General features: G+C 47.4%; 1 protein-coding gene across 1 annotated transcript in view; it reads left to right on the top strand.

The window, feature by feature from the left end:
- STUB1 (STIP1 homology and U-box containing protein 1) overlaps positions 1 to 20,608 on the top strand; it is a 60,418-nt gene that overhangs the window by 5,619 nt on the left and 34,191 nt on the right. The window contains exon 2 of the mRNA XM_068110661.2: positions 3,924 to 4,122. Coding sequence (XP_067966762.1) covers positions 3,924 to 4,122 — 199 coding nt within the window. The remainder of the gene's footprint in view (positions 1 to 3,923; positions 4,123 to 20,608) is intronic.

Here is a 20,608-nt window from a genome sequence, read left to right as displayed (position 1 = left end):
ATCAGCTTCTCTATCGCACACCAGAACTTGGCCTTCTCTTCATCGCTTCGACCAACTTCCGGAGCATATCCCGAGATGACGTTCACCAAGAGCTTTCCAATCATCATTTTCACCATCATCAACCTATCACTCACTCTAGTCACACTCACCACAGTCTACAAACTCCTCAGAAAACAGGACACCAACACCATTCACGCCCTCTAGGCACCCTTGCCACACAAACTTGTAATTCTGTCCCTGCCTACCCTTCACCATTCTCACACCACTTCCCTTCCATCTCGTCTCTTGCACACAACATATGTCCACTCTTCTTCTGACCAATACTTCCACCACTTCTCCTGATCTCCCTGTCATTGTCCCTACATTCCATGTCCCAAACCTCAGAAACCGATCTCCACTTCGGGCTGTACCCTGCCCACATGTAGTTGTAATTGTCATGGTTCTCTTTTTGAGGCAATGTTTTTATGGCCGGATGCCCTTCCTGACGCCAACCCTCTTAGTCGCCTCTTACGACACGCAGGGATACGGCGTACCTATTCTTATCCAGGGTACACACTATATATATAGTAAGATAATTATATATATATATATATATATATATATGTATATATATGTATATATATGTATATATATATATATATATATGTATATATATATATATATATATATATGTATATATATATATATATATATATATATATATATATATATATATATATATATATATATATATATATATATGTATATATATAATTATATATATAATTATATATATAATTATATATATAATTATATATATAATTATATATATAATTATCTTACTATAATTCACCAAATGTCCGTCCGTCTGTTTGAAGGTACCGTAAAAACTGCTGAACCGATCGCAAAGATATTTTGGGTGGATAATCCTGGGACCCCTGGGAGTAAAATAGGCTATTTAGTTTTCCCAATTTCGGTTTGCAATTAATTGATGAGTTTGCAAGACTAAGCCTCAAAAATATGAGAAGATTAATATGGAATAAAAAATGAAGTGTATAATAATAATCAATTTTTAAAATCCTTTTTATTATTATTATTTTTTTTTTACAACTAATGAATGTAAGTTATCAAATTGCATGGTATTTTCTTAAAAGCAATGGTAAGCAATGGGGGCCCACCGGTGCCTTAAACCGGCACTGACAGAGGGAGCAATATTCGAGAATAAGAACAACGGAATGGTTACACAAGAGAGGTGTCTCTCCAGAAGGTTCCACCCCATGTATAATAAATCGGAAGTTTGCATGGGCCGCCTTGGGCCGGCGTCTCACGCCTCCGCCATCGCAACACATCTCAGTGTCCTGTCGTGAAGATACATGTATGGATTTGTACCCAAATGTTTTTCTTGTTGTAAAAATGGTTGAACGTACTGGGAGGAGGGCACCCACCTTTTTACTTCATGTCCTGGAGCGGTTCTCCCTCTGATCCCCTCCACGCCTTGCCTCTCCACCTCCCTCCCTCTCCCCCACCCCTCCCCCACCAAAGGTGGACAGAGGTTATGTTTTTCACCTTTGTCTTTCTGTCTGACTCTCTGAGACCAGGATATCTCAAAAAAGTTGTGGGTAGATTTGGACGAAATTTGGTGGACAGGTTGGTTGTGTGACAAGGACGAATTGATTAGATTTGGGTGAAGATCCAGATCCAGGAATTCTTCAAGTGATTCTTTGCAACTGAGAGAGAGGGCAAGAAATGATGTATAGCATATTTCAAATCGTTGTTGATGAGTTATGACAAAACTAGTTTGATAAGTTAGGTATGTGACAAGAACAAGTCTTTAGATTTTGGTTCAGGTCCGGATCCAGATCTGGCTTTTCAGTGGGATACAAATGTAAACTGTTCAACCCCGTGGAGATATCCGCTCTACCAAGCGCCATTCTAGTTTATCTTGCTTTGAGAAGTGCTGCCATATATTCCAATGTGCTCGCTCCATGCCCTGTTGAAGGTTTCACGCTGTCGTAGAATAATAAACGTTACATTTTGAGCCACTGCATTAAGCTCTAATTCCCGCTTCTTCAATCCTCGGAAGACGAGCACTTTTATGATTAAACGGACGTGAATTTTTGTTTCAAGTAAATCGGTTATGAGCTTTCCAACCGTACTATTTTTATTATTCCATGACCGAAGGAACCCTTTAGAATGAAGTATGATGATACACATGTGGACAGACGGACAGACACTTCTCCTCTTAGTAACAGAAGATATCATTAAAGCTATATAGACACTAGACCTGGTAAGTTCCGTGCCTGGGGGAGGAAATTTATGCAAAATATACTATTGTGTGTTAGTATTGGTGTTGTCCTACCTGATTTATCTGTCACTAAAAATCAAATGCAACTTGATTCCCAGAAGGTTCCACATTGCAATTGTGAAATTATGATGTAATGTTACACTGAATGCTTGCTTTTCTTTGAACTTCATGAAGATGCCTTAGCAGTTGTAGACTGGGAAGAAGCCTTGTGAGACAATTGTCTGTGTTGAGCTGAATCCATACAAAACAATTTGAGAATGTTGCCAGGCTTCCCGTTCAAAAATGCAATGAAGTGATGCCTCGTTCGCACTGCGAATTATTCCGTTCCAAGTGACATAAGCATTCTGACCATTTTCCTTGTGAATGTCGGTGACGTTATTGCGTAACCTTATTGTTGATTATGCAATATTGCGACATTATTGCATAACACACTGTTGCAGACCTATTCTCAAGCATGGTGGAAAGTGTCTTGTTGCCCTCGCCAGAGGACGGGGTATTGCATATTGCGTTTGTCTGTTTGTCCGCACAGAATAAATATGATTTTCTCTGTAACCGTTGGTCCGATTGACAGGAAATTTTCACCATAGGTGCGCCTCCTCCTGTAAATTTTTTAAATGACAATTATGTCATAGGTCACGTGGTACAGGCACCATCTTTGAAGAGCCGAAAAAATGCACCTCTATCTCTCCGAAAGCGCTGCATAGAAAAAAATTGAGACATGGCTCATTGGAAAGAACTCTCCATGTGGAATAAAATATGTTAATGATGGTGTCATTGGTGCCTGCATTATGACGTCATAATTCGACAAGTACAAAACTTCATCGATCAAGATGAAATTTCTTGAGTGTCATCTCGGGATAAGTTGGGGGAGGAAAAAAATAATCACGACGTCATCAGTCACGTGGTTCGGCCGCCATTTTTGTTTTAACACAAAAGCTTTAAAAACCACTAAGAACACGTCCTGGCAAGGGTTTGCAATCTCTGATTGCTCTTTCTTGTTACTGGCTTGTTTTTGGCACGAGCCGGTTTTTGTTTTTTTTGTCATCCTTCACTTGCGTGTCTGTAAATTTCAACTTGTGCACGGTATCATGACGTGCGTTGCAGAAAGATGGAAACACTTTATAAGTTCTTGAATTTGACACCAGTTCAGCTTGTACATTCTCTTTTGCCAATAACGCTGGCAACTCTTCGGTCTCGAAGAAGTGCCAAGACGGCCTTGGCTCCGTCCGCCATTTTGTCTTCCTTGCTGTTACAGGGGGCTGGGAGTGTGATGCCAGATGGCTGAGAATACGATGACGTTGCTAGACCAACAAACCTCTCCACCCGATGGAATGACTTGGGAATGCATCTCACAAGAACGCTTTGCTGACCTGGTTAAAGGTGGGGTTTCCTTGTGGAGGTTAGGATTTGGGCACGAGAAAGCGGCGCTTAAGCTTTTCTAGCACAGGAATAGTTCGTGGTGCGAGCGAGGCAACAGTCTCCCATTAGGGAGGGCTTGATTATTTGCACATTTTGTCTGGTCTGATAGACTTTATATGCACTTTTATACATTGCCGTCAAACATACAAAACAAATAGAAATATTTGATCTTTCAATGTTTATAAAATGTTTTTTGCCACTACTGTCAACTTTTGTGCAGAAGCGAAACTCGTCCGTGACTGCGTACTTCACGAATCGAGCGTTGTGCTACCTAAAACTGCAGCAGTGGGACAAGGCTGTGGTAGACTGCAAACATGCCCTCGAGCTCGATACGCAGTCGGTCAAGGGACACTTTTTCATGGGACAGAGCCAGTTGGAGCTGGATAACTATGATGAGGCTATTGGGAATCTGCAGCTAGGTAGGGATCTTATTTTATTTTTCCTTCAAATGTTTTAACAGTATCTGTGCTTTAACCCCTCTGACTAATCCAGGCTGAAGTTAATTTGTGACATGATTCCGGAGTTGTAGGTGGTTGTTGTTGTGGTGGTGGTGGTGGTGGTGGTGGTGGTGGTGCAGGTGCAGATGTCTTAATTTATATTTGCATTTAATAACATTGCCAGGATAAATGAGGAATGATTGATGAAGTTTTACTTTTTGGAAACGTTTTATAACCCGAGTAAATACAGAATGGAGATTTTTTTTTTTTAAATATTCGTCTTCGTCTTCGTCTTCGTCTTCGTCTTCTTCGTTCTTATGCAGCACAATGCTGCATCATTGCTTGAGGGTGCGGCTGTGCCGCTGATTCAATGCCCTCTAATGGTTAGGGTAGGAATTTGGAATTTTGTGGTGGTGATAGTTCGCCTACTCTTCACAAAGGACACAATGGGATCTTTAACGTCCACCAACGAATGCTGACAGATAGGACACCCGTTTAACATGCATCTGAGGAACGGCACATATATTGATGAATCATCCTGCCTGTGAAACACCGGATGACAGTTCATAGCTGGGTCAAGATTCAAACATAGGTTAGACAGCTTAGAGTTGAGTGTGCTTACATCTAGGCTATCCTGTGTCAGCCCAATATATAAATATGTATCATCGAGTGGGCTCATTGTAACTGCTGGCCCCATTAGTTATTTAAAGTGTCAAAAGAGTTCCTCCTTTTTATTGAAAGGGAAAAAGTAATTGAAATGGATCTTTTTTGACCAATATTCACATTTTGATAGCGAATTGGCATGTACAGTTGCAGCTAAAAATATTTTCACCCTTGCACTATTTTCAAATAATGCACCATTTCTTCCAGAAAATAGGTGAAATTAAAAAATCTTTAGGTATTCACATATGTATTTCTTTGGTTTTCGGTGGAACAAAACAAAAAAAGCTCCAAAAATTACTAAATCTTACCTTATTCCACACAGAAATCCTAAAATAGCCTGAACAATATTATTGGCACCTTTTAGAAGTTGTTAGAAATAATTAGATTTCAAGCAGGTGATTCTCCTTTACTTTGGAATTCAACTCACCTGTTGCAGTTGCCTGCAATATAAAAATCACTCATTCAACCCATTTGAATGGAGAAAAGGAGTCATTCTGCTGTTTTGTGTCACTGCGTGTTCCGCAATGAGCATGGAGAAAAGAAAGAAAACCATAGAATTGTCTGAGGAGGTCAGACACAAGATTGTAGCCAAGCATGGGCAATATCAAGGCTCCAAGTCCATCTCCAGAAACCTTGATGATCTTGTGTCCACCGTACGCAATGTTATCAGGAAGTTTAAGGCCCATGGCACTGTAGCCAACCTCCCTGGACGTGGCCGCAAGAGAGAACTTGATTGAAGATTGCAGCAAAGGATTGTTTGAATGGTGGAGAAAGCACCTCAATCAACTGCCAAGCAGATTCAAGCTGACCTTCCGACACAAGGTGGGACAGTTTCAACTCGCACCATCCGTCGCCAACTCGATGAAAGGGGGTTCAATGGTAGGAGGCCCAGGAGGACCCCACTGCTGAGAGAGACAAAAGAAAGCCCGACTGGAGTTTTCCATAACACACCTGAACAAGCCAAAATCCTTCTGGGAGAATGTCCCGTGGACTGATGAGACCAAATTGGAGCTTTTTGGTAAAGCACATAATCTCTATGTTTACAGAAAACAAAATGAAGCCTTCAAAGAAAAGAACACCTTCCCTGCAGTCAAACATGGAGGAGGTTCAGTGATGTTTTGGGGTTGCTGTGCTGCCTCTGGCACAGGGTGCCTTAAATGTGTGCACGGCATCATGAAATCAAGCGATTACCAAGGCATTTTGGAGCACAATGTTCAACCCAGTGTCAGAAAGCTGGGTCTCCATTGATGGTCGTGGGTCTTGCAGCAGGACAATGACCCTAAACACACTTCAAAAAGCACCAGGGAATGGTTCAAGACAAAATGCTGGACTGTTCTGAAGTGGCCAGCAATGAGTCCAGATCTAAATCCCGTTGAACACCTGTGGGAGATATGAAAACAGCAGTTGGGAGAACGCACCCTTCAAATCTGGGAGAACTGGAAAAGTTTGCACAAGAAGAGTGGGCCAAACTGCCAGTGGAGAGGTGTAGGAAGCTCATTCATGACTATAGCAAGCGCTTGACTACAGTTATTTTGTCCAAAGGTTGTGCTACCAAATATCAAGTCTAGGGGTGTCAATAATTTGGTCAATGCCATTTCTTTTTATTTTCTGATTTAAAAGGATATATTAAGTTCTGAAACCCTGGTGTTGGCTTAGCGGTTAGGGTGCCGGCTTGGGATCCTAGGGTCCTTGGTTCGAATCCCGGTCGATCGCTGAATTAACGCCAGGGGGGTTGACTCAGCCTGTCATCCTTCCGAGGTCGGCAAATTGAGTACCAGCTTGCTGGGATGAATGATCCCTGTGTGTACCCCGGTTTAGAATAGGTACACTGTATCCCTGCACATCGTAAGAGGCGACTAAGGGTTGGCGTCAGGAAGGGGGGCATCCGGCCATAAAAACATTGCCTCAAACAGGGAACCATGATTGTCATGGGGCCCGCAAGGCTAACCCCCGCTTTAGCGGGGAAAATGGCCTTAAAACGATCATTCATATTAAGTTCTGAATCAAAAACAAAGGTTCTGTAATATTAATAGTGAAATAAAGAATTGTGGAGACCAAATACTTTCGTCAATTTCAGCTTATTTTTGGAGAAAATTGTGAGTTATTTGGAAAAAGTGCAAAGATGCCAATATTTTTGGCCACGATTGTATGGTAAATGTTTAATCTGTCAATCTTTCTGTATGGCTGACAGATTTGTTCATGTATATCTGACCAGGAAATGTTTTTATTTTTAATTTTTTTATGCCTTCACTGACGAAGTCGCCGTCTTCCTTGTCTTCAGGTTGTCCATCCGGCTGTCCGTCCGTCCATGATAGTTTTTTGTTACCGTGATAACTTGAGAACGGCTAAAGGGATTTTAGTCAAACTTGGTGCAAGTGTGTATAATGATGTAAAGATCAACTGATTATATTTTGGGCGAAGAGGTCAAAGGTCAAATGTCAGACGTTCTGTCAGGTAAAAATTCTGTTACCGAGCTAACTTGTGAACAACTCATGGGATTTTCACTAAACTTAGTAATTATATATTATCATGCAAAGAGAAACTGATTTGATTTTGGGGTTAAAAAGTCAAAGATCAGAGGTCATGTTAAGGTACAATTATTTTGTTACCGTGATAACTTAAGAATGGCTGATGGGATCAAATTCAAACTTGGTTCAGTTATGTATAATGATGAAAAGATGAACTGATTAGATTTTTATGTCAAAGGTCAGAGGTCATGCTCAGTAAAAAATGTGTTGCCACGCCAACTCATGAGCCAGTGATGGGATTTGGAACAAACTTGGTATAAGTATATACGATGCAAAGATTAACTAATTGGATTATGGCATGAACAGATCAAAGGTCAGACTTCATGTCATGTCATGTCAGTCAAAAATGTGATAACTTGAGAACAGCTGAAGGGATTTTAATCTGCCACCAAAGGTAGATGGAGGTTATGTTTTCACCCCTGTCTGTTTGACTGTCTGTTTGACTGTCTGTTTGACTGTCTGTTTGACTGTCTGTTTGACTGTCTGTTTGACTGTCTGTTTGACTGTCTGTTTGACTGTTTGTTTGACTGTCTGTTTGACTGTCTGTTTGACTGTCTGTTTGACTGTCTGTTTGACTGTCTGTTTGACTGTCTGTTTGACTGTCTGTTTGACTGTCTGTTTGACTGTCTGTTTGACTGTCTGTTTGACTGTCTGTTTGACTGTCTGTTTGACTGTGTTTGACTGTCTGTTTGACTGTCTGTTTGACTGCCTGTTTGACTGCCTGTTTGACTGCCTGTTTGACTGCCTGTTTGACTGTCTGTTTGACTGTCTGTTTGACTGTCTGTCTGTTTGACTGTCTGTCTGTTTGACTGTCTGTCAAATTATTCAAATTATCAAATTATTCAAATTTATCATTTATTCCCCGAATTTCTTCCTTCAATTCCCGACTGGCTCGCTCACTTTTCTCACTCTGAGCATTCATTGTCTTAAGCAATTGCCCCAACATCTGGTCGGTTGTCGGGGCCGCTCCTACTGCTCCCGACTCCCCGGTAGGGGGAGGGGGATGAGTTGGTGCTCGGGACGGGGGAGGTTCCAAGACTCACTTCTAATTCCCCTATTTCCGGCTCACTCCCTAAACTGACAGAAGCCTCGCTACGCACGTCCATTTCGTCGACCTCCGACATCCGCTTTTCGGAAGGTCGTTTCCCGCGTGCTTATTTATTTTACTTCCAAAAACAAAATTTTAATTTGTCGAAGACGCGATATCGCGCTCCGTACGTCCAATCGACTATACAAATTTCTCCGCCTTGACAACAAAAAAATTTGTTTCCCAATTCTCCACACTCTGACACCAATTTTTTATTAGGGTTCAATCCCACTACTGACTACCAAATGTCGCGCAACCGCCGAAATTTATATCAGGCATTAGCCCCCAAGGCGAAAACTCAATGGCGGACTCCGGAACCAAAGCTACCCAAGTGCGCGGGATGGAGGTGAGCGGCGAGAGCCCCTTCAGGCTTACCTGTTAAATCAATCACCCGGAAAACTGCGTGAAGTATATGTACAGAAAATAATAGAAAGGTTTATTAAATGAAAAGCAAGGACAGGCAAAGCACGCGCCGGTAATGAAATATTCTAAATCGGGATCCCGCACACCAGATATCGAATACAAGACGAGGGGATATGAATACCAAAAATAAAGACGTTCGTTATGTTATTGTGAACGCGGAGCTCGGTCTTATCTGGTCTTTGTCGTTGGCTTTGGCCACCGTCCAACACGTGGCTCCTTTCGTCCCGCGGCACGCCTCGCTCCAAGTTCCAGAGCACCGAGCACCACGCACCGATCACTACGAGGTTGACCCTCGTACATGGTCGGCAAGCCAACTCGGATCTCACCGGGACGGCCAACTCAGGCCGTGAATCTTCCAGGAATCTGCCAGGAATCTGCTAGATTCTGCGAGCCAAAGCAACCAGGGATCTCACGAAACTGCCAGGGCCAGGAATCTCACTAGTGCACAACTGCTCAACTCGTGCGTAACTCACTCGGGATCTCAACTCATGACCCTGCTTATAACAACTCGGGATCCAACTCACAACTCCTTGACTGCCCAAAATGGCGTCCGGCCTCTTTAATATCTGCTGGCCCGTGACGTCAGCATTGGCGCACTGCCAACCAATCAGAGTCTCGTAACTTCCCGCCCTCTGTCGACCCGCTTCGCGCCTCACGCGTCCATTCGCGCCAAACGAGCACAGCCCTCTTGGGCGTGGTACTCAAGGTGGATCGGCCTCTTGGAGGTGTAAATGGCGGCGGCCATTATCGGCGGTGTCCTGGCCTGGTTTCTTCCTAAGTCATGTCAGGGGGGAGGGCGTTATTTAGTGTTGTACTAAAGGTCCTAACTAATGTCTAAGTGGTGTGCAGTGCCAAAAGGGACAAAGGTTTGGCCAACCAGGGGAGGACACACAGGGGCGCTACTCCTTAATCCCTACACTACTTATCACTCGAACCTCCTGGTAGATTCACAAGTATACATCTTAACCGACAAAACGCCGACACATGAAGAACCTATTACAGGTAGTTTTCCTTACCGTGACACACGAAGCATATTACCTATTCAGATCTAACTGCTCTACATATCACTACCCGCCAGACATAACACAGCCCCCACCCCCCCTTGGAACCGTAGCTCCTGCAAGGTTCACTGCAGGCGCTACCATTCCAGCCTTAACACTTACTGTCACACACTTAATCAACCTATGAAATAAATCAGGAGGGCTGTGGGAAGTGAGTCGGACTACCTACCTACACTTCCTTAACAAGCTAAACCCCTTAACAATCATGCAATCAAATATGTACATTGATCATCATTGTTCCTGCGGAGGGAGGAAACAAACAACACTCAAAAACTAACTTAACCACAAACTTAACCAACTTACAAGATTCCAAAAACTCTAAACATTTTTTTTTTTTACAACCTCGGTCTACAGACCGCGTCCCCCGGTGGATGCCACAAGACACACCTTACCTGCGGGGCCATCCCCAATGCGCCCCTAAATTTCCACGGGCCCTGCCCAGATGTTACAGGTGAGAGACATGGCTCGGTGGATTTCACCCTCATTCATGCAACACAAACCCCTTATCCACTCATACTCATTCCGGAACTCATCATGACACAAAAATCGTTTCAAAGCACTTACTTCACTACACCCCCCTGCAGGACCATGGCATTGATGTCAAATACATGTGTGCATTCCTCAACTAGGCAGCGGGGAGGTACCGCACAAAAAGATGGTGGGGGCGCTTCAGGCTGTGGTGCCCGCAGTCCCAAAAACAAGTCAACCGACTTACAAGTTCATTGCCCCCACCCTCTTTACCTCTTGGCCCCGTGACCGCCCAACAGCCCCTTTCCGCCGTTACCTCGCCGGTGAGGGTCTCCACACACACCAGGCTCCGTTGTCTCCTGCTGCCGCGCAGCTCCACGGGTCACCCGGGGTCTCCTTTCCCCCAGGGCGCCCAACCAGACCCTCCACCGACGAGCTCCAATTTCCAGATACCACTGGCTGCCAGGGGTAATTGCCGCAGAGGGGGGCCGCAGGCATCGCTCCTCAGAGCTTGATCCGTACCTGCGGACACACATGCCTTCCCCACCCACAAGACCCCAAAACACACTTCCTCCCCTGCTGCCATTCAATTCTCAACACAACTCAGCACAATTCCAAAGGTGGTGTAAAAGATGTTACAAGACTTGCCATGGCCTGCTTCATGTGAAATCCCCCAGTTCACAGTTCAAATCATTACATTTCCATTTCCAAAAGCACAATAATCGTCACTCATTGTCAATTTCCACTCTCACGACCACATCAAAACACATAACCACAACACCAACACAAACGCCACCCACAAGACTCTGTGGCACACAATCCATATCCCCTCACCGGCCATGTCATCACTCTCACCCACCTCCCAACTCCAAATTACATGTCCCCAAAATTTCCACAAGCAAGTCCTGAAGCCTGGGACAGTACACCTCAAAACACTCACCTCAAGTGCAGGTAGTTGCAGGTTGGTCGGGTCCAAGAGTGCCATCCACCATACCTAATTTCTCCCTCACCCTCCCAATCCACCCCGGAGCCTCCCGACACATGTAGGAGCTCAATCTATCCCCGTGAACTATCTGTGGAAGGGTATGCGGGCCCATCTGAATTTTGAACACCACATCAGTCACCTGCGGAAGCACCACCCCGGGGCCCTTCCAAGGTGAGGTGAGTTTTGGGCACACCCCCTTCCTTCTCCGGGGCCAGTAGAGCCAAACAAGGTCTCCGGGAAGGAACCGAGGTGTGTGTGCCCGAGCATCATACCACGTTTTCATATGCGAAAAAGCCAAGCCAATTTGCTTCCTCGCAAACTCATGAGCCTTTTCCATGCTCGCTTTCAAATTGGTTGCATAGCTTTCCACAGATGCTTCACCCGGTTCCTCTGGTGACGGTCCCATCAACAAATCTGTTGGGACCCGCATCTCCCTACCGAACATCAACAGGGCGGGGGTGCACCGAGTGGTCGCATGCTGTGCGGTCCGGTATGCCATCAATATAAAGGGGAGGTGCTCGTCCCAATCCTGCTGGTTTTCAGATGTAAAGAGTGCCAATTGTGTCAACAACGTCCGGTTGAACCTCTCTACCATCCCATCCGATTGAGGCCGAAGAGGGGTCGTCCTGGTCTTATGAATTTGGAGGAGCTCGCACATCGACCGCAGGAGGGCGGATTCAAAGTTCCGGCCCTGGTCGGTGTGTAGCTCCCTTGGAACGCCAAATCGGGAGAAGAATCCCTCAACCAAAACTTGAGCTACCAGCCGGGCTTCCTGGTTGGGCAATGGGTAGGCTTCTGGCCACTTGGTGAAGTAGTCCATTGCCACCATAATGTACCGGTTCCCTCTGCGGGTGGCTGGCAGGGGCCCCACCACATCTACTGCCACCCGCTCAAGTGGTGCTCCTACATTGTATACCTGGAGCGGGGCCTTGCGCGCATGTGGGGGTCCCTTCTTACCGCGGCAGAGGTCGCAGGATCTCACCCAATTTTGAATGTCCCTGCCCGAATTCACCCAGTAGAACCTCTGCCGCAATTTGGACAAAGTTTTGGCCACGCCCAAATGTCCCATTGTCCTAGGCCCATGCACGTGCCCCATAACCACTTCCTTCAATTTGTTTGGTACAATTATCAACCAGGAAGCTACATCGCCCATTGGTGTTACCCACTTTCTGAACAAATAACCATCTTTCAACCCCAACATCTGCCACTGTGCCCAATAGGCCTTTACCTGGGCCCCGTGTGGAGAAATCTCCTCCCAAGAAGGTCTTTTGTCCTCTTCTACCCAATGAAAAAGGGGCCCCAAAACAGGATCCTCCCTTTGACTCTCTCGCCAATTCACATCGCCCAATTCAGGTCGGGGTTGTGGAAAAGTTTGCATGGTCACTCTCGAGTCAAGACACCATGGTTTCCAGCCATGGTCGACATGGCCATGGCCATGCCTCGCCGTCACTCTCGAGTCGTGGTACTCAAGATGGATAGGCCTGTCCGGAGGTGTAGGTGGCGGTGGCCATTATCGGCGGTGTCCTGGCCTGGTCTCTTCCCAAGTCATGTCAGGGGAGGGCGTTACTTAGTGTTGTACTAAAGGTCCTAACTAATGTATAAGTGGTGTGCCGTGCCAAAAGGGACGAAGGTTTGGCTAACCAGGTGAGACATACAAGGGCGCTACTCCTTAATCCCTACACTACTTATCACTCGAACCTCCTGGTAGATTCACAATTATACATCTTAACCGACAAACGCCTATACAGGAACTTATTACAGGTAGTTTTCCTTTCCGCGACACACGAAGCATGTTACCTATTTAGCTCTATTCTGCTCGACATATCGCTACCCGCCAGACATAACACAGCTCCCCCCCCCCCCCCCCTTGGAACCGTAGCTCCTGCAAGGGTCACTGCAGGCACTACCATTCCAGCCTTAACACTTACTGTCACCCACTTAATTAACCTATGAAATAAATCAGGAAGGGCTGTGGGTAGTGAGTCGGACTACTTACCGACACTTCATTAACAAGCTAAACCCCTTAACAATCATGCAATCAAATATGTACATTGATCTTCATTGTTCCTGCGGAGGGAGGAAACAAACAACACTCAAAAACTAACTTAACCACAAACTTAACCAACTTACAAGATTCCAAAAACTCAAAACGTTTTTTTTTACAACCCCGGTCTACAGACCGTGTCCCCCGGTGGATGCCACAAGACACAACCTTACCTGCGCGGCCATCCCCAATGCGCCCCTAAATTTCCACGGGCCCTGCCCAGGTGTTACAGGTGAGTGACATGGCTCAGTGGATTTCGCCCTCATTCACACAACACAAACCCCTTAACCACTCGTTCTCATTCCACCACTCATTGCTGCATTTCAAAAATCAACAAAGCACTTATTTCACCCCCCTGCAGGACCATGGCATTGATGTCATATACATGTGTGTGCATTCCTCAACTAGGCAGCGGGGAGGTACCGCACAAAAAGATGGTGGGGGCGCTTCAGGCTGTGGTGTCCGCAGTCACAAAAACAAGTCAACCGACTTACAAGTTCATTGCCCCCCCCCCCCCCCTTTACCACTTGGCCCCGTGACAGCCCAACAGCCCCTTTCCGCCGTTACCTCGCCGGTGAGGGTCTCCACACACACCAGGCCCCTCCGTGGCCTCCTGCTTCCGCGCAGCTACACGGGTCACCGGGGGACTCCCTCACCCCACGGCGCCCAACCAGACCCTCCACCGACGAGCTCCAATTTCCAGATACCACCGGCTGCCAGGGGTAATTGCCGCAGAGGGGGCCGCAGGCATCGCTCCTCAGAGCTTGATCCGTACCTGCGGATACACACACCTTCGCCACCCACAAGACCCCAAAACACACTTCCTCCCCCGCCGCCATCCAATTCTCCAGCACAATTCAGCACAATTCCAAAGATGGTGTAAAAGGTGTTCCAAAGGTTGCCATGGCCCGCTGCATGTGAAATCCCATTCACATTTAAACCATTACACATTTCCAAAAGCACAATAATCACCGCTCATTGTCTCCGATATAATCATCACTCATCCATTTCCTCCAACCTCACAACCACATAGAAACACATAACCACTACACCAACACAAACGCCACCCACAAGACTCTGTGGCACACAATCCATCCCCTCACCGGCCATGTCATCACTCTCACCCGCCTCCCAACTCCAAATTACATGTCCCCAAAATTTCCATAAGCAAGTCCTGCAGCCTGGGACAGTAACCATCAAGGCCTTACCTCGACCTTGATGTACAGGTAACTTCGGTTGGTCAGGTCCAAAGTGCATTCCACCCTTCACAATCCCAAAATTTCACATTGGGCCTACCAAATTTGACCAAATTTCTCTTTTGTCCCCACTACACTGGCAGATATGTGGATCCGCATCCAACGGTGATCATCACTACACTACCTGTGGCCACGACAGCTCTGCACCTCTACTGTGCAAGGGCCATCGGGACAAGGTGAGCAGTCAAAACGCCAACATCGCCCATGAGTGTCCATAAGGGTGCGACCCACCATCCATCCTTCGGCCCCCCTGCGAGGAACACAGCTGCACCAGCCCCAGCTGGCCAATGTGGTGAGCACCTGCTGCCAAAAACACACTACCGCATGAACAACCTCGGCCCTGGGGGGCACGGTCGCAGTGCGTGGCATTCCTACAGCCACGTCCCCTGCACCTCCACATCATCCCCCAGTCCGACTACAGAACTGCAGCCCCCCCAGTGCTCACCCACACTTGACCACACCAAGGTCCAGTCAACAGCCATGCTCCACCGGGAGACCCACCCAGAAGACATGGTCCACACACCTCGGACACGCACAGCACCACGTTGACCCTCAGATCACCCAACTACATCCCCATGACTCCGCGTCCCAAATATCAGCACAGTCGCTCCCGCAACCAGTTGAAAGCTGTGTCCTGCTACCCTGTCAATTTTATCACAGCCTCCAACACTTTGGTATAACACACCTGGATCAATAATGGCGTCACTATACAGTGTCCACCATTTCTCTTCACAAAATTCACCCTTAAATTTGCATCTAACCCACAGATTACCCATGCCAAACATTTGTCACATTTCACTAACCTCACCAAAGAAAGATGCTTTGCCATACACATGCCAGCCGAGCATTGCGCATATGCTCAGCTCGTTACACATCTCCCGATTCATCAACCCCATGGCTCCCTTCCCAAACCGAGAGTCCATAAATCATAACGGACCATCTGTGGAAAGTCACCCTCACACCATCACGTTCCACAGATGCCCCAATGGTTGTCCGGCAGGCTATCTCCATCCCTGTCCATTCGGTTCGACCCGCGTCCATAGACCAACACAGCATGTCAGGTCATCACATGCTGGCTGTCCCAAAGTCTCAGGGAGAAGGTGTCAGGTCGCATACCTGGGTGGTCACTACATCAGGCCCAAGTTGGCCGTCCGCGGTGCCACCACCAAAGCGTGACCCACAACACCTCCCCCTAGTGGTCCTCAATATTTGCCATCGCAGGCCTGAGTAACCACCTCGGACCCCCTGGAGGTCTTAACCCCCACCAGGGTCCGGTGACCCTGCCGGCCCGAGCCACACGCCCGGATGGCGTCCCGACGGACAAGGGACGCCACATTCCACCAGACCCCCCCTGAGGCCCAGGTCGTACCTCGACACCCAAGGCTGGACCCCACGTCCAAATCACGCCAGCACAGCCCCCCAGCTGGCTGGCATCTTCAAATTTTGAAAGGGGCAAGTTTTGCCCGAGGCCATCACCATTGACCTCTCCCGGTCCAAATCCCGCAGCCCGGGGACCAACTCTCCCCAAGGCTGTGCCAAATCAACCTCCCATTTTAATTTTATTTTAAATTTCTTTTTCACAATTTGCAAATGCCCGTCCCAAACCGCAGCTGCAGGTAACAACCCCTCCCTCAGGTTGTTCTGCCCCTCCCTGCAGCTGGTCCACATTCCCTACGGGGACCAAATCATCTGAGGCTCGATCTCCCGATCCTCCAAGATCCAAATCCAGCCCGGAGCCAACACACTCCCCCAACTGGTCATTCAATTTCGGAGCCTCTGTTACCAAATTGCAGTGTGTGGTGAGGGTCCCCTTGGTCACCTCAACCACTTCCTCGGACCAACTCACCTCATCCCCCAAACTCCTTTGGACCTGGTCAAACTCTTCCCCCATGGGACTGTCCCAGGTCCCCAGCCGCTGAATCACATCATGCTCGTCATCCCCATCATCACCACAAATCATTTCTGGACCCGCCAGGTCGTGATCAATAAATACATGGTCCGGCTCCATTACTCGGACCTCCAATACCTCTACCCCCTCTTGCTCTGCACCACCGCCCTGGTGCTGCACCATTTCGAATTCATCCCCCGGTTGGGGTGTTGTGACATCCACACGGTCCCGACAAACAACCAGGCCAGCAGATGGGAAATATTCCCTGTTACAATTCTGGCACTCCACGCTCACCTGTGCGCATTCCCCATTCACCTCTTCACATGCCGTTCCCGGTGCAATTTCCTGTTCCTGAGCAACATGCACATCTGCATGGGCCGTACTCTCCTCCATTCCCAATTTGCCTTCCCCCTGTTCCGATTCCATTTCTGCCACCATTGACCTCTCCTGTGCCCCGTCGGCACCATTCGTTCGTCCTTCCTTCAATTCATTCGTCCAGGCATCCATTTTGTTAATCAGTTCCTCAATTTTATTTCCCATCCCTTCAATTTTTCCCTCCAATCGATCACTCAATCCTTTCATTCCTTCCCTACATTCCTTCCCTTGGAACTCCATTTTGTTTTTCATTTCTCCCATCTCATTACTCATTCCCTCAATTTGATTTCCCAATCGCTCACCCTGAGCCTCCATTTTGTTTTCCAATCCACTTTTCATATCTCCCATCTGCTTTCCCAATCGCTCCATAATTTGCATTAAGGCCTGGGTGTCTATGGGGGCCGTCACTCCGGCGGGGGAAGTTCCAACGCTATCCTCCAATTCCCCCATTTCCGGCTCACTCCCTAAACTGACAGAAGCCTCGCTACGCACCTCCAATTCGTCGACCTCTGACATTCGCTTTTCAGAAGGTCGTTTCCCGCGCGCGTATTTATTTTAATTCCGAAACAAAATTTAAATTTGTCGAAGACGCGATATCACGCTCCGTATGTCCAATCGACTATACAAATTTCTCCGCCTCGATTACAAAAAAATTTGTTTCCCAACTCTCCACACTCTGACACCAATTTTTTTTTTTTTTTAGGGTTCAATCCCATTACCGACTACCAAATGTCGCGCAACCGCCGAAATTAATATCAGGCAGTCGCGGATGCCGATCACGAAGGCCTTAGCCCCTGAGGTGGAAACTCAATGGCGGACTCCGAAACCAAAGCTACCCAAGCGCACGGGATGGAGGTGAGCGGCGAGAGCCCCTTCAGGCTTACCTGTTAAATCAATCACCCGGGAAATTGCGTTGAAGTATGTACAGCAAATAATATAAGGGTTTATTAAATGAAAAGCAAGGACAGGAAAAGCATGCGCCGGTAATGAATGAATTAAAGAAAAGAACACGTCATGGACTGGTGAACGCGCAACTCGGGCTTATCTGGTCTTTGTCGTTGGCTTTGGCCGCCGTCCAACATGCAGCTCCTTTCGTCCCGCGGCACGCCTCGCTCCAAGTTCCAAAGCACCAAGCACCGATCACCACGAGGTCGACCCTCGTACACGGTCGACAAGCCAACTCGGATCTCACCGGGACGGCCAACTCAGGCCGTGAATCTTCCAGGAATCTGCCAGGACTCTGCTAGATTCTGCGAGCCAACGCAACCAGGGATCTCACGAAACTGCCAGGGCCAGGAATCTCACTCGGGATCTCGGGATCTCTGAACGACTCTACTCCAGCTCATCTCAACTCAACTGCCAGAATGGCGTTCGGCGCTCGTTAAATCTCCAGCCGGTCTCTGATCTCTTCGCGCTGAGTTCCGCTCTTTTTATAGCCTCGGCCGGTGACGTCAGACTGGCGCGCTGCCAACCAATCAGAGCCTCGTAACTTCCCGCCCTCTGTCGACTCGCTTCGCGCCTCCCGCGTCCATTCGCGCCAAACGAGCACAGCCCTCCTGGGCGTGGTACTCAAGGTGGATAGGCTTCTCCGGAGGTATAAATGGGGGCGGCCATTATCGGCGGTGTCCTGGCCTGGTCTCTTCCCAAGTCATGTCAGGGGAGGGTGTTACTTAGTGTTGTACTAAAGGTCCTAACTAATGTCTAAGTGGTGTGCAGTGCCAAAAGAGACAAAGGTTTGGCTAACCAGGTGAGGACACACAGGGGGCAACAACAACAACATGCATTTTAAGGCCATGTTCCCTGCTAGAGCGGGGGTTAGCCTTGCGGTCCCCATGACAATCTTCTCCATTTTGCCCTATTTTCTGCATCTCTCCTTGTTAACCCCCTTGCCCGCATTTCTTCTTCCACCATCTTTAGCCAAGTCTTTCTCGGTCTTCCCCGTCCTCTACTTCCTTCTACATTAACTTCCATCACTCTTCTCAACCAGTCACTTTCATCCTTCCTCAATACATGACCAAACCATCTCAACCTGTTCCTCTTCACAGCATCAATCACAGGCAATATTCCCATCATCTTTCGCAATTCATCATTTGTCTTCCCCTCTCTCAACGATACTCCGCACATCCATCGAACCATTCGCATTTCCACCCTTTCCAGCCTTCGTTGCTGCTCTATGTTCATTACCCATGTCTCGCTCCCATAAATCATAACACTTCTCACACATGCAGCATACACCTTTCCCTTCAGCTTCAGCGACACTCTCCTCCTAATCAGCACGCCACTCAGTTCCCGAAACTTCTTCCATGCACATCTCACTCGAGCAACCGTTGCCGAGTCTGATCCACCTTCTCCATTCAGCATGTCTCCGAGGTAGCAAAATGTTTTCACACCTTCCAGCTTCACGCCGTCTCCAAGATCCAACTCAACATTTCCTCCATCTGCAGCTCCCACTGTGCACACCTTACATTTGAATGTAGCTGCCACACTGGTTAATGACCCTCTCAGACCACTACATTTTTGATGAACCCACTCAGCACACATTGTACATTGAATGGAGTTCACTCCGACACCCTTCCTGCACACAGCACACGGCCACTTCCCAGTTCTTTCCACCTCACCACATGCTTTACCACTTGCCATCACCTTTGTCTTTCCGATATTCACCTTCAGTCCTTTTGTCTCCATACATTCCTTCCACTTGTTCATCTTTTCCTTCAGTCCATCCATACTTTCCGCAATCAACACCAGATCATCTGCATACAACAACTCCCACGGTAAACCCTCCTTTACGGTCTGAGCCAGCACATCCATCACAGCTACAAATAGTAGTGGACTTAGTACCGACCCCTGATGCACTCCCACCTTCACCTCAAACTCACCACTGTTCCCGTCCTTCGTCCTTACAGCTGTGCGTGCTCTTTTGTACATTGCCATCACTACTCTGATCAACCATTCCTCCACTCCTAACTTCCTCAATGCCCATGTCAATACTTTGCGTGGAACCCTATCGAATGCTTTCTCCAGATCAACAAACCCAAAAAACAACTTCTTCCTCTTATCCATGTACTTCTCCTGCAACTGCCTCAATGAAAAGCGCATCTGTCGTTCCTCTTCCTGGCATAAATCCAAACTGCATTTCGTCGATCTTCACTTTCTTCCTTATCCTCCTCTCCAACACCCTTTCCAATACCTTCATTCCATGCTCCAATAACTTTATCGCTCGGTACGAGCCACACTCCAGAGGGTCACCTTTCCCCTTGTATAAAGGGACGAGGGTACTCAGTTCCCAATCCACTGGAATGCGGCCTTCTTTCACCACCAGATTACAGATCTCTGTCATTCTCTTCACACCCCAACTTCCTGCTGCCTTCAACATATCTCCCACAACTCCCGTCGGCCCTCCCGCTTTTCCACTCTTCATTGCTTTTATCGCTTCCTCAACTTCCTTCTCAGTTATCTTCTCTGCCGGTCCTAAAACTGGGTTACTCTCGATGTTGCCATCCCATTCATTTTCTGTATTCAACAGCATTTCCATATATCTTTTCCATCTTCCTTTAATTCCATCTGGGTCGACAACGATTTGTCCCACTTCATCCTTCAAGCAACTCACCCCCATCACATCACACCTCTCTTTCGCTATGTGCTTTGCAATCCTGAATACTGCTTTCTGACCCTCTTCCGAATCCAAGC

Source organism: Myxine glutinosa, chromosome 3 (genome assembly GCF_964187855.1).
Source record: "Myxine glutinosa chromosome 3, kmMyxGlut1.1, whole genome shotgun sequence".
NCBI classification, from domain to species: Eukaryota; Metazoa; Chordata; class Myxini; order Myxiniformes; family Myxinidae; genus Myxine; species Myxine glutinosa.
This window is presented reverse-complemented; position numbering and strand designations above follow the sequence as displayed.